The sequence below is a fragment of the Sus scrofa genome, chromosome 3, assembly GCF_054392235.1.
Source record: "Sus scrofa isolate SSC_HxYL_T2T_F1_AM1 chromosome 3, Sscrofa_HxYL_maternal_Yorkshire_Landrace_v2.0, whole genome shotgun sequence".
Classification (NCBI taxonomy): domain Eukaryota; kingdom Metazoa; phylum Chordata; class Mammalia; order Artiodactyla; family Suidae; genus Sus; species Sus scrofa.
The window spans coordinates 122,857,862-122,878,839 of NC_139385.1; the positions used below are offsets into that span (position 1 = coordinate 122,857,862).

General features: G+C 51.4%; 1 protein-coding gene and 1 long non-coding RNA gene across 8 annotated transcripts in view; one reads left to right on the forward strand and one right to left on the reverse strand.

Moving 5' to 3' along the window:
* The window catches only part of PLB1 (phospholipase B1), a 184,098-nt gene that overhangs the window by 31,126 nt on the left and 131,994 nt on the right, over positions 1-20,978 (reverse strand). For all 7 annotated transcript variants that reach the window (XM_085019712.1, XM_085019714.1, XM_085019713.1 and 4 more), the window contains 17 exons: positions 15,667-15,771; positions 15,466-15,561; positions 15,148-15,219; positions 14,050-14,088; positions 13,486-13,546; positions 12,596-12,654; positions 11,610-11,683; positions 8,867-8,910; positions 8,211-8,319; positions 6,779-6,830; positions 6,324-6,404; positions 5,676-5,741; positions 4,798-4,898; positions 3,718-3,799; positions 2,939-3,043; positions 1,858-1,953; positions 1,291-1,362 (listed from right to left, as the gene is read on the reverse strand). In XM_085019712.1, coding sequence (XP_084875838.1) covers positions 1,291-1,362; positions 1,858-1,953; positions 2,939-3,043; positions 3,718-3,799; positions 4,798-4,898; positions 5,676-5,741; positions 6,324-6,404; positions 6,779-6,830; positions 8,211-8,319; positions 8,867-8,910; positions 11,610-11,683; positions 12,596-12,654; positions 13,486-13,546; positions 14,050-14,088; positions 15,148-15,219; positions 15,466-15,561; positions 15,667-15,771 — 1,314 coding nt within the window. The remainder of the gene's footprint in view (positions 1-1,290; positions 1,363-1,857; positions 1,954-2,938; positions 3,044-3,717; positions 3,800-4,797; positions 4,899-5,675; positions 5,742-6,323; positions 6,405-6,778; positions 6,831-8,210; positions 8,320-8,866; positions 8,911-11,609; positions 11,684-12,595; positions 12,655-13,485; positions 13,547-14,049; positions 14,089-15,147; positions 15,220-15,465; positions 15,562-15,666; positions 15,772-20,978) is intronic.
* LOC146404907 (uncharacterized) lies at positions 11,963-19,718 on the forward strand. Its single transcript, XR_014842387.1, has 2 exons — positions 11,963-12,310; positions 15,479-19,718. It is a non-coding gene; the product is annotated as an uncharacterized LOC146404907 (long non-coding RNA).

Consider the following 20,978-nt stretch of genomic DNA (forward strand, 5'->3'; position numbering starts at 1 on the left):
GACGGTTCCCTGGAATGGGTTATTACTTTTACTATTTAATGGAAGGGGAATTGGCAGATCGGAGAGGGTTTTCTGGGGCTCATGTTCAGTATGGCCATATGGGTTTTTAAAATATTGAAACTCTTACCCCAGGATGGTTTGCAGTCACTGCTCTGAGTCCCCAAATGCCCCCTTCGCCCAGGTTGCCCGGCTCCTCCTCTAGACTCTTCTGGACATGGATCTGGCAATTACACCTGGCACAGGAGGGCCCTCCAGGACTTTGCCCCACCCCTTTGCCAGTGTCTGACCACCCGGACTGGAGGCGTCCGCATTGCACCGATGGCTACATTTGACTACCTCCCTTGCTCCAAGCCCCAGCCTGGGCTCTGCGCCTTCTGCCACCACTGCTGCATCCCCTCCTCCCCCTGGGCTTGCTCGCCTGATGAGGTTGATGGTACCCAAGGTCGAGCCCCTGGGCTGGGCTGGGGAAGGCAGCAGGCAGGGAGGGCTGCATGAGAGGGCACTCTCTCTGGGGCCCTGGCAGATACATGAGGTGGGGGCAGGGCTCAGCATACCCATTCCCTGCTCAGCCAGAGGGTGGGAGAGGGGGCCACAGCCCAACCCAGGTGGGAAACCCAGCCTCCCCGTGGGTCAGGCCCTTCTGCTTTGATTGTCGCTGAGGGCTCTCCGGCCTTAGCCTTATTTGGTTAAAAAGCCACAAGACAGGCTAGAAAAGGGAGCTAAGGGCCATGAGGCCCTGTGCCTGCCCCACCCCTAGGCCCGAAATCAGGTTTAACCACTTATATCTTCCTGTTTAAAAGAGGCCTCAGCCAAGCCTCCCCCAGTCATCAAACGCCAGTCCCTCCCCCACGCTCACCTCTCTGCCCCTCTGCCTGCTGGACACTCCCAGGCCAGGCTCTGTGACCACTGAGCACAGCCTCTGAGCCTGGCTGGCCTCTCATGAAGCCTCCCACCCTGCACCCAGACCTTCCCATGAGCCACACATGCCGCTGCTGAAAGGAGCGGTCCTGCCATCCCTTCAGCTTCTTAACTCGCCTTCTCTAGAATCCACGGCGGTCCCCCTGTTCCTCTCCCTCCGCAGGGGCCCAGGCCTCCTCTGCCACCTGCCTCTCCCAAAGTCATCAGTGCCTCTGTGCCCTCTTCTCTCCTCTCCATCCTCAGCCACTTCCCTCCCTCCTCTGAAGTCCATCGGCTCCCAGCCAGGGAAGATGCGGTGGGGGAGGAAGCGAGATGGGCAGGGCCTGAGCTGGGGGTTTCTGGAGAGCAGCAAAGCAGCCCCCCCCTTGTTACCTGGGTGGGGCAGGGGAGGGGTATGTCTGCCATCAAGTCCAGGGTGTCTGTTTTCCTTCCTACTGGTTCCAGCTGATTGGAGAAGAAAAGAGAGTCACGGGTGAACCACTTCGTTTCCGCTGGAGCAACACTCCCCTGCAGTGGGGAAAGCTCAGAGCTTGATTTCTGGGGGGGTGGCTTCTGCGCCTGGCTTGGCCATCACCAGCTCTGCCATCACCGGGTAAGTCTCCGCTTCTGGAGAATTCAGCTTCCTAAACTCCTAAGAAGGGCTCTTGCAGGGCTGTTGAGAAGCTTAAATGAGAGAACATGGCTTCACCTGCTTAGCACATTGCTGGCACATAGGACACGTGGAATAAATGTGAGCATTCTGCCTTGCATTCATGGAAAGAGTCCAGCATCACAGGTCACAGCCCGTAGGAGACGAGGCGGCTGATCCTTAAGGATGCCATATTTTCAACTCTCTAGACTTCTGCTATAGGAGTCTCCAAGAACAGGCTCCATTCTAGAAGGGCTGGTGCTGTGCTCTAGATTAGAACCCCAGAAAGCCCGGGACGCCAATTATTTTACCATATTGACCCAAAGGGCTCTGGAGAGTTGGGAGTGGAACTTCTGACTTGGGTGGAGGCAGTCCGGAGCAAAGAAGGACAGGTCCAGGCTCCCGTCCTGCAGGAGAGAAACAGACAGCCTCAAGATCCCGTTGGCACAGAGGGTGCGGAACAGCCACAGTGGGTGAGCCCTCACCCCGGGATGACTTCTCAAAGGCCTCCTCCCCAGGGATGCTCCCAGCCTCTGGCTTCCTAAGGGCCTCTCACCTCAAGAGGAAGATCAGAGCAGTCCTACAGGTCAATAGCCTTGGTGACTCTGGCCCCACAATTCCCTTTATGTAATTACACAAGTGCTATATCTATATTGTAGGCACATTTATGTCGCCCATGCCAGGGCTGAGAGAAGGGATCCTAGTCCCCAAGGGAGTCTTGGCCAGCCAGCTGGAAAAAGCCACTGCCCTGCCTTTGGCCAGCAGGTCCCAGTGGCCTTGGCGGGAGAATAAGGCCAAGCCTGGGGTTAGGCGAAGCCTAGGTGCTGGGGTTCTTCCGGGTTCCCTCTCGTAGGCCAGGCCCTTGGGTTGGAGGCCCAGGTGGACAGAACTGAGTTCCCATCCTGGCCCCTTCCCAGAGCTCTTCTGACATGTGGAGAGCAGAGCTGGGGCGGAAGCCATACCCTCTTTTATACCTGCAGTGTTGGGTGTGGGGCAGAGAGTGAACAGTGCGGAGTTGGCCATACCCAAATCTCGCCTCTGTCCCTTATTTCCAGCATGATATTAGGAAGGATACTTCACATCTTTGAGCCTCCTTTGCGAGGGGCTGATAAAACTCACCTCCTAAAGGCAGCGTGGAAGATTTTGTGTATGGCACGCACAGTGCCTGGCGCATAGTAGGTGCTCAATAAAACGGGGCTGCTCAGTGCAGTAAGGAGAACATCGCACACGGGGCTGCCTCTGGGAAGCAGCTTGGGTTTTCAAGGAGGCCACACCCACCAGACCCGCAGCTGGGGAGCCGCCCGGGTCTCCCCCCATTTATTCCCATTCTCATGGAAGCACTTGGCATCTCCACCTTGAATTTCCTCTTCCCTTCGGGAGGCAGGGACATACCTCCAGGACGGGCAGCCGGAGGTTGGAGAAGAAGGGCTGCAGCACCACAGAGAAGTCCTCCCGCGTGTCGTAGCGGCCTGACTCCACCAGCTCGCGCGCACTGCTCTGGGGACACGCGCGTGGGTGCTTCAGCACGGGCCCTGCGGGCGCCAGGTGCCCATGGGGCAAGGGTGGGGGTGACGGGCAGCGCCCTGTCCCCATCTCACTGGACAGGTGGGCTGACTCCATTCTTTTGAGAACAGAATCACCCTTGATGGCGAATCTCTTTCCAGAGTATTGGAAACAGGTTGCACCACATTTTGGTTCTGGTTTTAAGTGGATCGCAGGTTCCAAAGGGCCAGGCAGGAAGTCCCACGAGGGACAAAAACCTGGGAAGAGCCTCCAGGGGGCCTCCAGGCTCAGGACCTGTAGCCTCCCCACTTATAAGTAGCCTGTCTGTTGAGGAGGTGGGGGTGGGAGGGGCAGGGCAACTGGGCCTCTGGGGCGCAGGGGAGGAAGAGGGGTCCCACGGGGGCACCTGGGGCTACTGCCTTCTTCAAGCTGAATGACAGGCTTGAGCCGCCAAGGACAGACAGTGGGGCCACGAGGACTTCTCTGCCCGGATTCCTTCGGCAGGACTCCAGATAGGCATGACACCTCGGCCAGGTGGGCAGAGGCAGGGGCCCCGAAGGGGATGGCGCCCCTCAAACCCTGAATGGCCCTTCCCTTCCGTGTGCCCCCCGCCCAGGGTGCTCTGGGCTGGCGTGTTCACCGAGGGGGAGGGGAGACCTTGGTCTTACCTGGTAGGCTCGGGTGACGGCTTCCAACCTGGCCAGCTCTTGGGAGCTCTCCCGCGGGGTCAGAACACAGTTACAGAAAACACTGCACAAAGAAGGGGAGGCAGGGGAACCCAGAGCTGAAGCTGCGGTCAGGGGCTGGCTCTGCTGTGTGGGGGATAGGGTGGCGGGGGGGCGGGTTCACGGGAGCCCCTGCTTAGGAGGCTCTGCTCAGGGGCAGGTTCAGGCCTGACACGGGGATGAACAAAGTCCCAAGGGCCTGTGGATGGGTCCCCCTCTCGTATTAACAGCATGAGAGCGCTGGACCGCAGGCCCTGGGCCTGCAGCACATTATGCTGAACAAATGCATTTTGCCAATGAAAACCCTCTGTTCAGTGTTTAAAAATCAAGTCCAAATGCATCCTCTGGCCCAGGGGGCTGGTATTTTGGGGTCTCCGATGCTCAGGACCCCTGACACCTCCTGAGTTCACAATTGTGCCCCACTCTGTCTCCTTTTTTATGAATTATGTTGCATGCTAACTTACAAAAGATACTTCATGTTAAAAAAAGATATCTCCAAAGCACTCAGAACAGTACCTGGTGCAGAGCAGAAAATTTAAAAGTATTTGTTAAATGACTCGACAGATGTATAAGGTAGGAAGAATAATAAGACACAGGTGTGGACCTCTGCCCCCAGCTTAAGGAACAGGACACCCCCAACTGGAAGCTCCCTGTGTCCCTCCCTTGAGTGGCTTTGTCCCCACAAAGGCAGCTGAGCCCTGTGGCTCGTTCCCTTGCTTTCTGGTCCTGTTCGACCACGTGTGCCCACAGCCCTGCCTGTCACTCCTTCTCAGGCTGTCCTGTGTCTCAAACGCCTGTGTTTGTTCAACCCCTGACCTCCAGCGTGGTGGGTCCCCCAGGTCACAGAGGTTCCTGCTGGCACCCTGAGGTTGGCAAGGGGGGGCCCTGGCACAGACCCCTTGGCAGATTGGCACACACGGATGGACCAAGGCACAGAGACCCTGAGGAGTCCCCACCACGTGAGCCAGATGGGGCAGGGGAGGGCAAGCGCCGTCTCTAGCCGGGCAGCCAGCGCCCACCTACCTGGCCTGCTGCAGAGGGCACTTGTCAGGGTTCCCCAGGAATGTCTGCCGCATGACACTGGGGCTCATGAAGTCCACGAGGTTGACCAGCGCCCTGGGCACCTAAGGGCGAGGCTCCAGATGAGACAGGGGCTCGGGGGCTGCTTTCACGAGCTGCCTTCGGGCCCTGAGAAGTGGGACCTGGCTCAGCTGTACCCGAGTGGGGTCCTGGGAGGTGTCCCCCAGGGTGGCCACCTAGGGCCCTGCTGTGCTGCCCACCCACGTGGGCTGCAACATGGATGGGCCTCCTGGTGGCAGGAGTCTAAACGCTGAGTTCAGCTCTGTGCAGTTGGTGAAGCCAAATCCATTAGCTTTAAGCTGGGGGAGGAAGGTGCCCTGTTTGCCAGGACATCAGCCCTTGGCCGTTTCTCCCCAGCCCAATCTGGACTAACTCTGCTGGGCAGGCCCAGGGCCTCTGCAGCCCAGAGAAGCATCTGCCCCTCTTGGGCAGCCGGAAAGCCTTGTCCATGTTGGGGGTGGGGAGAGAAGATGGGTGGGTGCAGGATCAGAGGGCGCCTGCTGTAGACACCCCCTGTGGGTGAGGGTGCAGTGCCCAGCCTGGGAGGCACCTGGCTGCCACCACCAGGGAACGTTCCAGGTAGTGGTGAGGGGGACGCTTAGGGTCCACGCTGCCTTCCCTTCTTCAAGCCTGAGACCTGCTGGGCTGCTTCCAAACAGAAGGAGGCTTCCTTAGGGAAATGCCCCAAAATCTGGAAAGGGCCGGACCCCATGTCCTTGGCTGTCTCCCCCCTTTAGGGGAGGGGGTATTTCCCCCTCGGCCCCCACATTTGCCCGCACAACGCTTGAGCTGCACCCAGCTTGTGGGAGCCTCTCACCCACCTCTCTATGCAGGATGTCCAAGGCGTTGCGGAGATGGACAAAAAAGTTGGCTGCAGAATACAGATTCTGGGAAGAGACGGAGAGAAGAGGAGCTGGTTAGGGGCAGAGGGCAGCGGGGCAGGTGTAGGCCCCCTTCTGGCTCCAGCTCCAAGGCCTCCTTCTCCCTTGGCCTCCAGCTGTGACCAGCTCAGCATGTCAGAATGTGACACGAGCAGTTGGCTGTTCGCTATTGTCAGGGATGCGCCAGAGAGGAGTCAGGAGCCTTCAGCCAGAGCTTTAGTTCAGGAGCAGAAATGCCACATCCTCCATCCAACTGCTTGGGGTTCACTGCTTCTTCTCTTTCTGAATTCTCAGGGATTATAAGACAGGGGAATAGAAGCACCATTTATCTGCCCTCTGCTACCTCACACGCCTAGGACATGGAGGTGGGGCCAGAAACTCCAGGGTCAGGGGGTAAGACGTGTGCATGTGTGAGAACTGTGCGTGAGAGCACCCATGTGCATGCACACACACACACACACACACAGGTGACACAGGTATAAGTGGGACAGTCCTAAGGTTGATTCTAGGGACCGTTCTCAAAGAGGATCTCCAGGGCGTAGAGGTCAAAGTCAAGAGCAATGCGTAGGCCTGGCCCGCCCTCATTACCGAATCTGTGCAGTAGTCACATAAATCAGAGCCTCCAATCAGCACCGTGATGATCTTCCAGTCTCCTTGGAAATTTACTCTCTACACAGACAGAGGGAGGAAAATGCTTGTTGATTTCCAGCAAACAAACACAAAACACCATGGCTCTAGGAAATCCATTCAAGCCTCTAAAACTTCCTTGCCCACTTGAATAACCGAATCAGAACCTCAGAGCTGACTGAATTTTAGAGGCTTATTTATAGACCACAGCTTCTTAGCATCAGGAGGGACATTCAAGGTCACGGTGATCCGCAACAACCTCCCTCCCAGTTGAAGGAATCCGAGAGCCTTCGATAGGGGCTGCCCTTCTGTTGCTCGAATGCCTCTAGGGACGGTTTTCATGGCAGACAATTCCACGTGGGGACCTCAGTGGGCCAGAGCATTAGTGTCTGAAAATAACCATAAATCTGACTCACGTGGTCATCTTTCATCTTCTGTATCAGAGTCTGGACTTGGCTCGCAAGTTCCCTGAGGAGAGGAAATCAGTCTGGCTGAGGACCAGTGCCCAGATCTTTCATCCTAAAGGGCCTGAACTGGAGGTTTCCATGGCATTAATCTCCAGCCGCAGCCCCCACCATGAGCTGGCAGAGACCTTGCTGCTCAGGGACGAGGCGCTACTTGCCCGTTCCGGAGAGTTATTGCAACAAATAACCTTTTGAAAACCCAGCTGTGTGTTTGTCCTAAAGCTATAGTCAAGGGGACTGTCAATTAAATTTGTTACTCATGGTTTCCTTTCTAGGACGCCACATGCAAAGTGTCTTTTAGGAGTCGATGCTAGGAAACCATTCGTCTCCTTTGAAGAAATGGTACAGATCCTGAAATTAGATCTAGGGAAGTGTTGGCATGCTTCCTCTTTTCACCCTGGCAGCCAGGAAGCTGAGTTCGATGCTCAGGCACAATTTTCCTAAAAAGGCTCATATTGACACTGTTCTTCTTTCCCTCTTCCCCCTCCCAGTGGCTGTGATTTTTCTCTCTTACATATGGTATTTGTGTCACTTTTTGTATACTTAGCTAAAGGCGTTTTTCAGAAAGAAGCAGAAAATAAATATATATCCATACACATGCCTGGGTTTATAATTCGTGGAAAGACTAAATCTCAGACATCCTAAGCACCCCACTAGTTGAGGCCCCTGTTAGGGTGTGAGATGGATCCACAGAATGGTGATCTCCTGGGGGTGGCACCTGGTGGTGGGTCCATCTGTCCCCAGCTGTTTCCATCATCAAGAAGGGTCTTCCCAGGCTGGGCCAGGAGCAAGGAGCCCCAGGCAGCTGAGGCTTCTGGAAGTGGGGTGAGGGGCCTCCTTGGGAGATCAGCCTGGAAGATTGACCAGTCTGCTCCAGCTGCCTCTGGCTTCTCAAATGAATTTCCCATTCACTCCATGGCAGGGTAGGGACAGAACATGACCTGTTGCTGCTCTAAGGGCCACGAAGGCTGGAGATTCTGGCTCGCCTACCCATTTGGTTGGTACTCCCTGAACTTCTCGGGGGGAATTGCCACTTGCGAGGCTTTGGAGAGAGCGGATCTCTCCAGCACCATTACACCACGGTAAGATGTAAACATTAGGTGAAGCTGGTCAGTTAGCTGCATGATTGGAACAAGCTGCCTGGGCAAGCAAGGCCAGGAGTTCAGGCTCTAGGAGGGTGGCTCTTGTCCAAAGTCCAGCCCTCTAGCCTCCTGGTGACCTTGGTCACAGAGGCGCCCAGGGAAGAGAATGGCCAAGGGCCTCTCGATCCTTGCTGCAAATGCAGCAACACCCCCTGTGCACACAGAGGTCAGAATGAGAAGCTTTCAAAGGGACTACAGGCCTCCCCCTCTACCCCGCAGGCCCCTCTCCCCAGATGCCGTACTTAGTCTTGGCGCCAGGAACAGCCTGATTGAAGGATGCATTTGTGTCATTGGCGTCACCTGTGCCCACCGCATAGCCTGTGAGATTTCCGTTAAACTTCCGCAGGATATCTGGAAGGAGGGGTGCACAGGGCACACAGAGCTTAGGAGCAAGGAGGGTGACAGGTGATGGCCTCTCTGAGCTGAAGTGACTTCACGACAGGCTAGGCCAAGGTAGCAGGGGCCAAGAGCCTCTCAGTCTGTCTGTCTTCTTTTCTCTTTCTTCTTTCTTTCTCCCTTTCTGTCCCTTTTTTATTTTTATTTTTCTTATCAAGTAGTCTTAATTGTAATCAATTGTCTTTCTCTTTCTTTCCTTTCTTTCTAAATGCACAGTACAGCAAATACTCACTGTCTCATCTGATTGTCTCTGTACCCTCTGGGCCAGTTGAAAAAACCTGCAGCTCAGAATGTGTGCAAACATGGCCTGGGTCATCTGGCCAGCACATGGTAGGGCCACGGCTTGAACCCACATCTCTGGGCTCCAAATATGGGGTTTATTCTGCTCCTTCAGCCACCTGTCCACAGGCCTCTCCTCCCATCTCAACGGCATTAAGGAAGATGTTAGTTCCTCCTTTCTTAGCTGAGAGGCACTTTCAAGAAGCCCCTGGGGGTTACTTACTTGGTAAGGTGGTCACCTTCTCCAGGTAGCTGTCCCCTCCTGAACTGTAGAGAGAGAGCAAGTCAGTGAGAGAGAACGAATCAACACATAAGCTTCCTAAAGAGCGTTCCCAGCCTTCAATGATGCCCACACCATCAGCACCTGTGAGAGGTGCCAGAGCCCTCTCTGTGTTTGAAAGAGTCTGAGAAAATCTGAGTTCCCCAAGGGGTTGGTTCGCCCAAATCCAAGATGTGAAGGCAAAAGGGAACAGTTTCTCTTCTGCCAAAAATCAGGAGGAGCGCGCTTAAGCTATGGACTCAGCATCCACCCGTGAACCAGATGCTCGATGCTAGTTATCTCCCATCTCCAAAGGAGTTGGCCGTGTAGATGCATCTGTCTCTGTTTGACAGAGAAGAAAGCCAAGGTACACGGGGGTTAATCAACTTTCTAAAGGAAATGGAAAACCACAGAGCTGGAAATCTTTAGAAAATGCATAAGCTGTTCTCTGCCCAGCCATCAGGTCAATTCCACTGGAAGGTTCAGGGGGTGGCCTCTCGTGGCCTTCCAACGCCCAATCTAATTTCATCTCCTCTCATCTAATGTATGGCCCTCAATCTAACCTCAAGACACACTCAAAATTTCATTTACTTTCATGCACATAAACCGAATACATGTGGGAGGCAAGGGGAGAGGTATTTCTATTTTAACAAAGTCCAGTGTTCAGATGTGCTGTATTTACCATGATTTTCCTTCTGTGCCTCCCTCCCTAATCCCAGCATGTTATTCCAGGCCGTGATTTTTGAGAACACGGCGTTAGCACTCAGCCCTCCCATTCAGACTTCCAAAACACAGGCCATGAATCAAAGTCATGGCTGTTCTTCATTCAAAGGCAGCCTTAAGTCAAAGGTTCAAGAGCTCCAGGTGATGGAGAGAGAAAGAAGCCAGGTGACCGGGGCCCTTCTACTCACTCGGGTCTCTCTCTCCCACCTCCCATCCATCCACGCTGAACCAAACTTGGTCTCTGGTTGGCCATTTTTTAAAAGCTTCTGATTCTTTCCCAACTCGGTATGAAACTGCTACTTTAGTTGCTTCCTGACCTTGCCTACTTTGGACTAAAAGCACTTAATCAGAACATTTTACACTTGGCAGGAAGCTATAAGTCCATATACTTCCTCCAGTCACTGTGTTCTAACTCCGCCTCCTTGTCTCTTTGAATAAACATATAAACACAGAGACATATGTAAACACACACACACATCAAATACATCTATTGTAATTTCTTGTCTAAAACTATCTTTGAAAACAAGTGTAGTAGCTGGTCAAGATAAATGGGCTACTGGAGTTCCTGTTGTGGCTCAGTGGTTAACAAACCCGACTAGTATCCATGAGGATGCGGGTTCGATTCCCGGCCTCGCTCAGTGGGTTAAGGATCTGGCATTGCCGTGAGCTGGGGTGTAGGTCGCAGACGCGGCTCGGATCCCACGTTGCTGTGGCTGTGGTGTAGGCTGGCAGCTACAGTTCTGATTCGACCCCTAGCCTGGGAACCTCCAGATACCGCAGGTGTAGCCCTAAAAAGACAAAAGACAACAACAATGAAAAAAAGACCAACGGGCTACGGAAATCTCTCTGGGTCCACTTCCAGGAGAAAAGAAAGAATTACACAAATAAATATGGAGGAACACAAATATTTAAGCCCTCGTTTTGATCAGAACTAGGTGAAACATGAAAGAAAATAGATCCATACAAAAACAGCTAGTTTACATGAGGCTTTAATGTAATTCATGTTCCACCCTGGGCTTGGCTCATCCTGGTTGCCCACAGTGTGCAGAGAAACGCAGAGGAGAGGCTTAATAACATTTGGAAGTTCAGTAACATGAGACTGAACTCCTGATTAATCAGACAAAGAATGCATTTTTCATTTTTTCATCAGTAACTTTTATTTTGGTCCTTTGCATGATGCCACTCAAGCAAACCCTTCAACAGAAAGAAAGGCAATTCTCTAAAGACCTCTGGGCCTGCCACGCTGTTAGGCTGATCAGAGCTGGGCCTTTCACTCTGTGCTTCTCACAGGTCAAGGGGCCTGAGAACCAGTCACAGCCAAATGCCCTCCTGCAAGGTCTGGGTATTCCCTCTCTGTGGTCCTGTAGCGCTCAGGCATCTTTTATTCTTAAGGAACACTTGCCGGTTTATGCCTGGGTTCCCCGATAGCCCCTCTACCCACCGCCTCAATCACAATCATGCAGGCACGTGGGAGGGGCTCCGCCATGCCTACTGGTTGTGATTTTTGACCTGGTTTTTTCCTGAAGTGGGTGCTGCATTTCGGCGTTTTCTGGACAGATGTGTGCAGACACATAGAGGCAGAGGTGTGACGACAGGACGGCATGGATAAAGGCAGACAGACAGACAGTAAACAGAGACATGGGAGCATCTACAGGTGCACACACACACGCAAGTGGCCGGGTGAAGACTCAGGGATTTGGTGCTTTTCGGGTGCATTTCATGTTGGATTGGTTGACCCAGGAGCCTGATAAGAACCCCGGTTTGCTTTTTCTGCACAATTAAAAGAAAGGCGTTAATGACAGTAAAACATCCTCTCCGCTCACCAGATTGGTACATTTTGCAGAAATACACAGGTTTTCCTTCTGAGACCCCCTTACAGACACGGCCCTTGCTCTTCGGTGTTTATGCATTTAGAGGAGACAACCCCCCACCCGGTCTCTGGGGGGCGAGCATGGAATGGGAGGGGGTCATGGGTTAACGTTACCTAAATGACAGCCCCCGGTACTGAGTGGTGACATCAGAAAGGTCATCTGCTTTGGAGCCAATTCCATTGCCAGCCTTTGAAAACAGGTCAAAATTCACAGGAAAGGCGGTAAGTTAGAGAGAAGCAGGGAGGTGGGGGGGCTGTCTGTGTGCACGCCTCGTGACAAGAGCAGAAGGCTGCACTGGGAGTCGGAACCCGGGCTTTTTCCTTCCTGGCTGTAAGCCTTGCCCGAATCTCTGCTGCCTCCTTAGGGAACTGAGGCCATGCCCTGCTTATCTCACAGGATTGGTCCGATGTCCAAATTGGATCATAATTGTAAACACAGTTTTGAAACCTCTGGGGTCTGTGGCAAATGTGAACTACGGTTATAATACTGCTAGCAGCGTTCTGCTCCAAATTCTTTCTGTGCATGAAGAAAGAGCCTCTAGACCTGAGTGGACTGCAGGGGACAGATTTCTTATATATTTGCACGCCTCTTCTTTCTCTCTGGGACATTCTGTAAGGCAAGCGCATGGCCTCAGAAGTGCTGCCAGAAAGTGGTGCTCTGGATGGTAAAAGGGTCCTATTGGAACTTAAGAGCAGAACGTTTGCCACGATTATGGAGTTCTTCCTGCTTTGGAGGCAGATGCAAAGAGGAAACAGACGTGGGGGTTGGAGCTGCTCATGATGTATAATCCAAGGGGAAAAAAGCACCTACGCAGGTAGGTTTATTAGATTTTTTTGAGTCAAGATGACTTGTGCAATTGTCCAAAAGGCGATGGAAGGTGTTCAAAGCCTCTGCTACCTGAGGCAGTTCGGTTCACTCCCAAAAAAGACTCCCCCTCATGCACCGGACAGACCAAGTGGCTGCAAACAAGCCCTTGCCAGGCTCTCAGATCCAGGGTGTCAGGGCGGGGGTGGTTTGGGGGAAAGGATAATGCAGAGGAGGACTGGGACCTGGAGCTGACACAGCCACCCCCACCCTGCCTGGGGCCCAGAGTCCTTACGGTCAGAGAATCCCCCAGAGCAGCCACAACCTGGATGTCTGCAGGTCTCAGGGCGTGCACTGGAAAGACAAAGGGACACCTTGAGTCCGTGGGAAGGATGCTACAGTCAGAGTTTGGTGCTTCTTGCTTTAAGCAAGACCAGAAACCCGACCTGCGTGTGTGTTTGCACCGTGAGCAGCCATGGTGCAGCGGAGGCAGCAGAGGTTAGATGAAAACAGACTTTCCCCATAAGACAGAGTAAAGGATCCTGCTCCTAGAGGAAAGGAGAGGTGCTGGGGACGGGTTGGGGGCTGAGGGATGGTAGGGCACAGCAGATCCCAGCACTTTGGTGGCAGCGGCCATGTGGGATGTAGCAGTGCCCTGATTGCATGGCCATATGGGCACCTGCCCATCTGAGGGGAGGTACAGGGCCTGATGCCCAGCCCATTGACAGCTGGGTTCTGGCTCCACCAAGGATCCCAAAGACCATCACGTTGGGCCTCTCCCTGCCCCCACGTCTCTTCTGAAGACTCCAGAGAATTTTCCAGCCCGGCCACAGGTGGCAGTAGTGATTGCAGAGCCTGGGACCACAGGGCTACCCGCAGAGCTGGCTCCCGCGGGGATGGGACTCCCTGGGCATCCCACCCTCACCTCTGGGCCTCAGTGAGGTCACACCCCAGGTTGGGCCATTGGGGGTGGGGCACATGTGGCTCCTCCAGGGGTGCTCCCTTTGGAGGAGCTGGGGGGCCGCAAGCAGTTCCCGGCCTGGCCGCCTTGGGTCCTGCTGGGTAAGACTTTGCTACAGGGCGGGGGCTGGTTCCAGGTGGCCTCCCAGGCAGGAAACAAGCACCAGCCATAACTGAGTTCTTGCAGCGGGGCCCCGGGACCTGGCACACCACAGGGGGGCTTACCTGAGGTGGGCGGCGAGGCAGAAGGGGCTCTGTCACTGCATAGCAACCGGCTCCCATAATCCTAGGGGTGGAGAATGAATCCCTAAATCTCAGGATTGGAAAGGGCCAGAGAGGCTGGCTGGGCACCAGAGTCACCCAGAGAGCTTTAAGGAACACAGACTGCGTGGGCCCTGCCCTGAGGAAGGCCGACAGAGGATTCTGAATTTCAGGCTGGGATCCATCTGCTCACCCAGCTTAGAGCCCCCTCCCCGCCCCACCTGCCAAGGTCACAATCAGGCATCAATAAAATGAGCCCCGCCCAGCCCAGCCCAGCCCACACCATCCTGCTTCTGGAGCAGCTTTCAGAGGGCACGATTCTCTTCAGCTATGTCTTTAAGGAGGCTCTGAGTTGACTGGCTGGCCCCCTCTCCGGGCTGTTCTCTGAAGGCGTAAGTGGATGGACTTTCTAGAGGGGCCCCCCACTGGCTGCCCACATTCCTACCCCACGTGGCGGGGCCAGTCCCAGCTCTGGGGTGGCCCTCACTGCCCTGGCTGCTGACCCAGAAGGAAGCAACAGGTAGATACCTGCACGTCGTTCTTGTAGGTGCTCAGATATGGCCAGTCCTGTGAGAGGATGGGGGTGGGGTGTGGGGGGGCGGTGAGCCACGGCGACAAATCCAGCTTGCTTCCTGCTCTGCTCCGGCTGGCTCGCCAACCCTCAAGGAGGACTGACCTCGGCCAAGGCCCTTTCTACGTCCCCACGCCCAGGCCGACCACCGGGCGCCCTCCCAGGATGTACCAGGACCTCCCTGCACAGCTGGAATAAAGCCTGCAGGGGCTCCCAGGAACAAGCCCCTCTGCGCTCCGTCTCCCACCCAGCTGGCTGGGGTGGCTGTGTCACCTCTCTTTCTTGACCCTGCCCCTTCGCAACAGAGCCCCACTTCCTGCTAATCCAAGCCCTTGTCCCCCCACTTCTCGGCCCCCTTACCAGCCTGAGCCATGCCCACCCGGCAGCAGCCCCGGCGCCTCCTGCCCAGACAAGACAAACCAGGCGCTTTGAGCTTTTGCTCCAAGCAAGCCCCAGCTCAGCGGGTTCCCATCCAGGGCCTGGGACCCCTTTGGGAATTCAAAGAATTCGACAGAAGCGAGGGAGCAGCTGCAAGGGTCTGACGGTTTGGGGGTGAACACGGAGCTCTGCGGCTTTCTTAGCTCTGACTTCCAGGTGCCCTCCCCACCCCCACCTCCATTCTAGAAGACATTTTTCTGGGTCTCAGCCCCTCACTCTCCCATCCTGCCATGGGGACGGGACTGCATGGAGATGGGATACCCTTCTGTCACCCCCCTGATGTCCTCCCCAGGCCTCGTGGTGCTGCCACGTTCCTCTCTCAGCCAGAAAGAGGGGTGCGCAGCCCAGACTTGTGCCAGGGCTCACTGTGCCATGGGGGAGGGGGCAGAGGCAAGCTCTAGGCCCTCCCGGCCACCAGCTGTCACCCGTCATGTTCCCATCAGACATCGACAAAGGGATGGTTAATTGGAGTCTGGAATGAGCGGGGTAGGCAAATAGAGCTGGGGGTGGGGCCGAGCCCCTGGGAGGGAAGATGATGAGAAACTTGAGTGAGAGGTGAAAAGGCTGGGGAAGGAGCTGTAGACAGCCCCGTGGCAGGGCTGTGCTGTTCATGCTACCTGGTTTGGACACATGATGTTGATCTTGCTTTCAAACTTATGCTGTGTTGTCTTCTGGCCGACAGGCTCCAGCTAAACCAAATAGCAGGAAGACGGGGAATGAGAAAGAGGTGATGGGAAGGGAAAGGTGGGGGCGCAGGGCAGGGCTGTGGAAGGTGCGGGGGGCGGGGGGGGGGACAGAAGAAATGGGATTTGTCATCATCCCTGTGCAGGGAATCACACAGCCCGAGTGATGGGTGTCTGAGGTCCTCCAGGAGCTTTCCAGGTCCCTTTCCTTATCAGAAGGAGACTGATTTTTTCCTCCCCGAGTCATCTTACCATGTTGTTCCAGAGGGCGCTGGCTGCGTGGGCATGAGCCTTGCTGCTGAAGTGGAAGCAGTCGGGGGCAAAGAAAGAGCTGTCAGGCAACCCATCCTGGCGGAAGACAGGGGCCGTGTCACCGAGATGTCGGATAACACACATGATGCTCAGAAGCAACTGGGCGCTACCTGTGGCTCCCACTCATCCCCGAGGCCTTACCGGGGTCTTTGGCATGTCCACTTTCTCAAGGAACGGCTGCACGACCACTGTAAAATCTTCCCTCGTGTCGTAACGCCCACTCTCAACCAGCTGGTGAGTCCCCTCCTGCAGGAGGAAGGGGGAGAGTGATCAGCAGGTGCTCTGCCCACGGTCCTTGTATGAACTCTTTCTCCATCTTAGAATTAAGAAGAGTCTGACCTTCGAGGGAGATCAATCTGCAGGGAAATCCCAACTGACTGGGAGCGGGCTGGTTACTTTTCAGGTCAGCCTTTGTCTTGCTCCCCACCCCTAGCCCCTGCTGCCATTGCATCTATGTGACCTAGGCTGGGAAAGAAGAAAAACCTAAGTCTGTCAGTCCGATCCTCTTTTAAGCTTCTGATTAAAGACCAGGGTGGAGGTGGAGTGAGGATGAATTTGATTAAATGACTTTCTTGGGGATAATCTTTATTTCTGTCTTACATTTGATGAGGAAATCAAAGGTGAGTCAATGATGATATTCATGCCTATTTAAATCATTTGTGCATGGGGTGTGTGAGCATGCGTGCTCCTGTGTGTGCACACTTCTTTTTTTAAATATATACATAATAATTTTTATTTTTTCATTATAGCTGGTTTACAGTGTTCTGTCAATTTTCTACTGTACAGCAAGGTGACCCAGTCACACATACATGTACACATTCTTTTTTCTCACATTATCATGCTCCATCATAAGTGACTAGATGTAGTTCCCAGCGCTATACAGCAGGATCTCATTGCTAATCCATCCCAAAGGCAATAGTCTGCATCTATTAACCCCAAGTTCCGAATCCATCCCGCTCCCTCCCCCTCCCTCTTGGCAACCACAACCCCTATTCTCCATGATTTTCTTTTCTGTGGAAAGGTTCATTTGTGTCATATATTAGATTCCAGATATAAGTGATATCATATGGTATTTGTTTTTCTCTCTCTGACTTACTTCACTTAGCATGAGAGTGTCTAATTCTATCCATGTTGTTGCAAATGGCATTATTTTGTTATTTTTTATGGCTGAGTAGTATTCCACTGTGTATATATACCACATCTTCCTAATCTAATCATGTCGGACATTTAGGTTGTTTCCATGTCTTGGCTATTGTGAATAGTGCTGCAGTGAACATGCAGGTGCATGTGTCTTTTTCAAGGAAAGTTTTTCCCAGATATATGCTCAAGAATGGGATTGCTGGGTTTTATGGTAGTTCTATGTATAGTTGTCTAAGGTACCTCCGTACTGTTTCATACTGGTTGTACCAACTTACATTCCCACCAACAGTGCAGGAGGGTGCCCTTTTCTCCACACCCTCTCCAGCATTTGTTATTTGTGGACTTAGGAATGATGGCCATTCTGACTGGTGTGAGGTGGTATGTCATGGTAGTTTTGATTTGCATTTCTCTAATAATCAGGGATGTTGAGCATTTTTTCATGTGCTTGTTGGCCATCTATCTATCTTCCTTGGAGAAATGTCTATTCAGATCTTTTTTCCATTTTTCCATTGGGTGGTTGGCTTTTTTGCTATTGAGTTGTATGAGTTGTTTGTATATTTTAGAGATTAAGCCCTTGGCAGTTGCATCATTTGAAACTATTTTCTCCCATTCTGTAAGTTGTCTTTTTGGTTTTTTTATGGTTTCCTTTGCTGTGCGAAAGCTTGTCAGTTTGATAAGGTCCCATTGGTTTAGTTTTGCTTTTATTTCTGTTGCTTTGGGAGGCTGACCTGAGAAAACATTTGTAAGTTTGATGTCAGAATGTTTTGCTTATGTTCTCTTCTAGGAGTTTGATGGTGTCTTATGTTTAAGTTTTTAAGCCATTTTGAGTTTATTTTTGCGTATGGTGTGAGGGTGTGTTCTAGTTTCATTGATTTGCATGCAGCTGTCCAGGTTTCCCAGGAATACTTGCTGAAAAGACTTTTTCCCATTTTATATTCTTGTCTCCTTTGTTGAATAGTAATTGACTGTAGGTGTCTGGGTTTATTTCTGAGTTCTCTATTCTATTCCATTGATCTGTATGTCTGTTTTGGTACCAGTACCACACTGTCTTGATGACTGTGGCTTTGCAATATTGCCTGACATCTGGGAGAGTTATGCCTCCTGATTGATTTTTGTTCTTCAGTATTGCTTTGGCAATTCTGGGTCTTTTATGGTTCCATATAAATTTTTGGATTGTTTGTTCTAGTTCTGCGAAAAATGTCATGGGTAATTTGATAGCAATGTAGATTGCTTTGGGTGGTATGGCCATTTTTATAATATTAATTTTTCCAGTCCAGGAGCATGGAATATCTTTCCATTTCTTTACATCTTCTTTAATTTCCTTGATTAATGTTTTATAGTTCTCAGCATATAAGTCTTTTACTTCCTTGGTCAGGTGTATTCCCAGGTATTTGATTTTTGGGGGGTCAATTTTAAAAGGTATTGTATTTTTGTATTCCTTTCCTAATATTTCATTGTTAGTATCCAGAAATGTGACTGGTTTCTGAATGCTAATCTTATATTCTGCCACTTCGCTGAATTTGTTGATCAGTTCAAGTAGTTTCTGGGTGGAGTCCTTAGTGTTTTCTATATATAGTATCATGTCATCTGCATACAGTGACAGTTTTACCTCTTCTCTTCCTATTTGGATGCCTTTTATTTCTTTTGTTTGTCTGATTGCTGTGGCTAGGACTTCCAATACTATGTTGAATAACAGTGGTGAGAGTGGGCATCCTTGTCTTGTTCCAGATTTTAGTGGGAAGGCTTTCAGCTTTTCTCCATTGAGTCTTCTATTTGCTGTGGGTTTGTCATAAATAATTTTGATTGTGTTAAGGTATGTTCCCTCTATACCCACTTTGGTAAGAATTTTGATCGTGAGTGGATGTTGGACTTTGTCAAATGCTTTTTCTGCATCTATTGAGATGAGCATGTGGTTTTTGACTTTTCTTTTGTTAATGTGGTGTATGGTGTTGACTGATTTGCATATGTTGATCCATCCTTGTGAACCTGAGTTGAATCCCACTTGGTCGTGATGTATGATCTTTTTTATATGTTGTTGGTTTCGGTTGGCTAAAATTTTGTTGAGAATTTTCGCATCTATGTTCATCAAATGTATTGGCCTATAGTTTTATTTTTTTGTGGTATCTTTGTCTGGTTTTGGAATTAGGGTGATGGTGGCATCATAAAATGTCTTTGGGAGTGTTCCTTCTTCCTCGACCTTTTCGAAAAGTTTAAGGAGGATGGATATACGTTCCTCTTTGTATGTTTGGTAGAATTCACCTGTGAAGCCATCTGGTCTTGGACTTTTATTTATAGGGAGTGTTTTTATGACATATTTAATTTCGTTTCTAGTGATCGGTCTGTTCAGTTGATCTATTTCTTCTTGATTCAGTTTTGGCAGGCTGTAACTCTCTAGAAAGTTGTCCATTTCTTTTAGGTTGTCAGATTTGTTGGCATATAATTGTTCATAGTGTTCTCTCATGGTTTTGTTTTTTTTTTCATATTTCTGTAGTATCTGTTGTGACTTCTCCTTTTTCATCTCTTATTTTGTTTATTTGGTTTTTTTTCTCTCCTCTTCTTGGTTAGTCTGGCCAGAGGTTTGTCAATTTTGTTTATCTTTTCAAAGAACCAGGTCTTGGTTTTATTGATTTTTTTTCTATTGTTTTTTGAATCTCTATTTTATTGATTTCCTCTCTGATCTTTATGATTTCCTTCCTTCTGCTGACTTTAGGTTTTGTTTGTTCTTCTTTTTCTAATTCATTTAGGTGGTAGGTTAAGTTGTTGATTTGAGATTTTTTTTCTTCTTTTTTGAGGAAAGCCTGTATTGCTATGAACTTCCCTCTGAGCACTGCTTTTGCAGCATCCCATAGATTTTGAGTGGTTGTGTCTTCATTATCATTTGTCTTGAGGTATTTTTTAATTTCCTCCTTGATTTCCTCATTGACCCATTGGTTTTTAGTAGCATGTTGTTTAGTCTCCATGTAGTAAGTTTTTTCTCATTTCTTTTCCTGTGGTTGAGTCCTAGTTTGATGCCATTGTGGTCAGAGAAGATACTTGAAATAAATTCTATACTCTTAAATTTGTTGAGGTTGGCTTTGTGTGTATGCACACTTCTTTGAGGCTCAGGCCTGCCTTGGAGGTAAAAGAGCTGTTACTCTCATAGCTTCCACTTGGGCTCAGTTCTAGGAGGACCAGTTACCCTAACTCTGGCTCTCACTTCTGCTAGATGCTGCCATTTCACTGCTTGCTGGGTTTCCACCATTTAGAGCCAGGAGTCAGGATCCTGGCTGGAGGGGGAAGTCAGGCTTCCATACCTGGAACATTAGTTTGGTTACCTCAGAAAACACCATGACACCAAGACACCTTTTCCAGGGGGAGCTGGAAAGATTGCCCCCTGCTGGGGATGCCTCTCCTCTGACCCCTTGGGAGAGTCTCTTCCAGTTACAGGTAGAGCCCTAAGGAAGGCAGAAGGTGCAATACCACTGACTAGCTGTGTGACTTTCAGCAAGATGCTTTCCCTCTCTGGACTTTTATTTCCTCATCTGTAAACGGAGGATGTTCACCAAGACCTGGACCATCCTTTAAATCCTGTCGGTGCTGCCAGTGCCTCCATGGGTCAGCCACAATGGCTCACAGTGGAACCTTGCACCTCTTGAGATATGAAACAGTGACGAGAATGGTGGTCATTGACAGCATGTGACCATGGTGGCACATGGTGGTTATTGTCAGCAATGACCATCTCCAGAGAGAGGGATGGGAACAACAGCTTTTGCAGGAAGTAGAGAATCAGAGGATTCAGAGAGAGGGCCTGACAGCCTCCCTTGGCTGAGCTGTGAGCTTGTCCAGGATGCTAGGTCAGGGGTCACTAAGATCAGACCAGGGAACAGCTGGCCAATCTAGAGAGGTCAGTAAAGGCCGTTTTGGTGAATGGTTCTCCTTCTCTTTGGTTCCCAGCATCTGAACCCATGTTCTATGTTTGAAAAGCTCCATTGGATAAAGAACAGCCTGGCTCCCACTGTAGAAGGTGAGAAAGACCGCTGCTGGTCTTCCCACAGCCTCTCACATAAGCCATGGTCAGTGCTCCTGCTTCAGGTTTGGTTTGGAAGCTAGTGATAGCTAGACAGACAGCACAGAGTCCATTCTGCTGAGGGTGGCAGCTGTGTCCTGTTCCTAGAAGCAACAGTGACGTGGTGTCTCCACAGGCCTAATTCTTGGGCCTGATTTTGATGCTTATTTCTTGGCCCCTGGAATTGCATGAGGCACCTGCTCATGGCAGAAGAAAGTTGGGTGATGGCTGGGTGATGGCCTCAGAGGATGTTAAATAGAGTTTCATC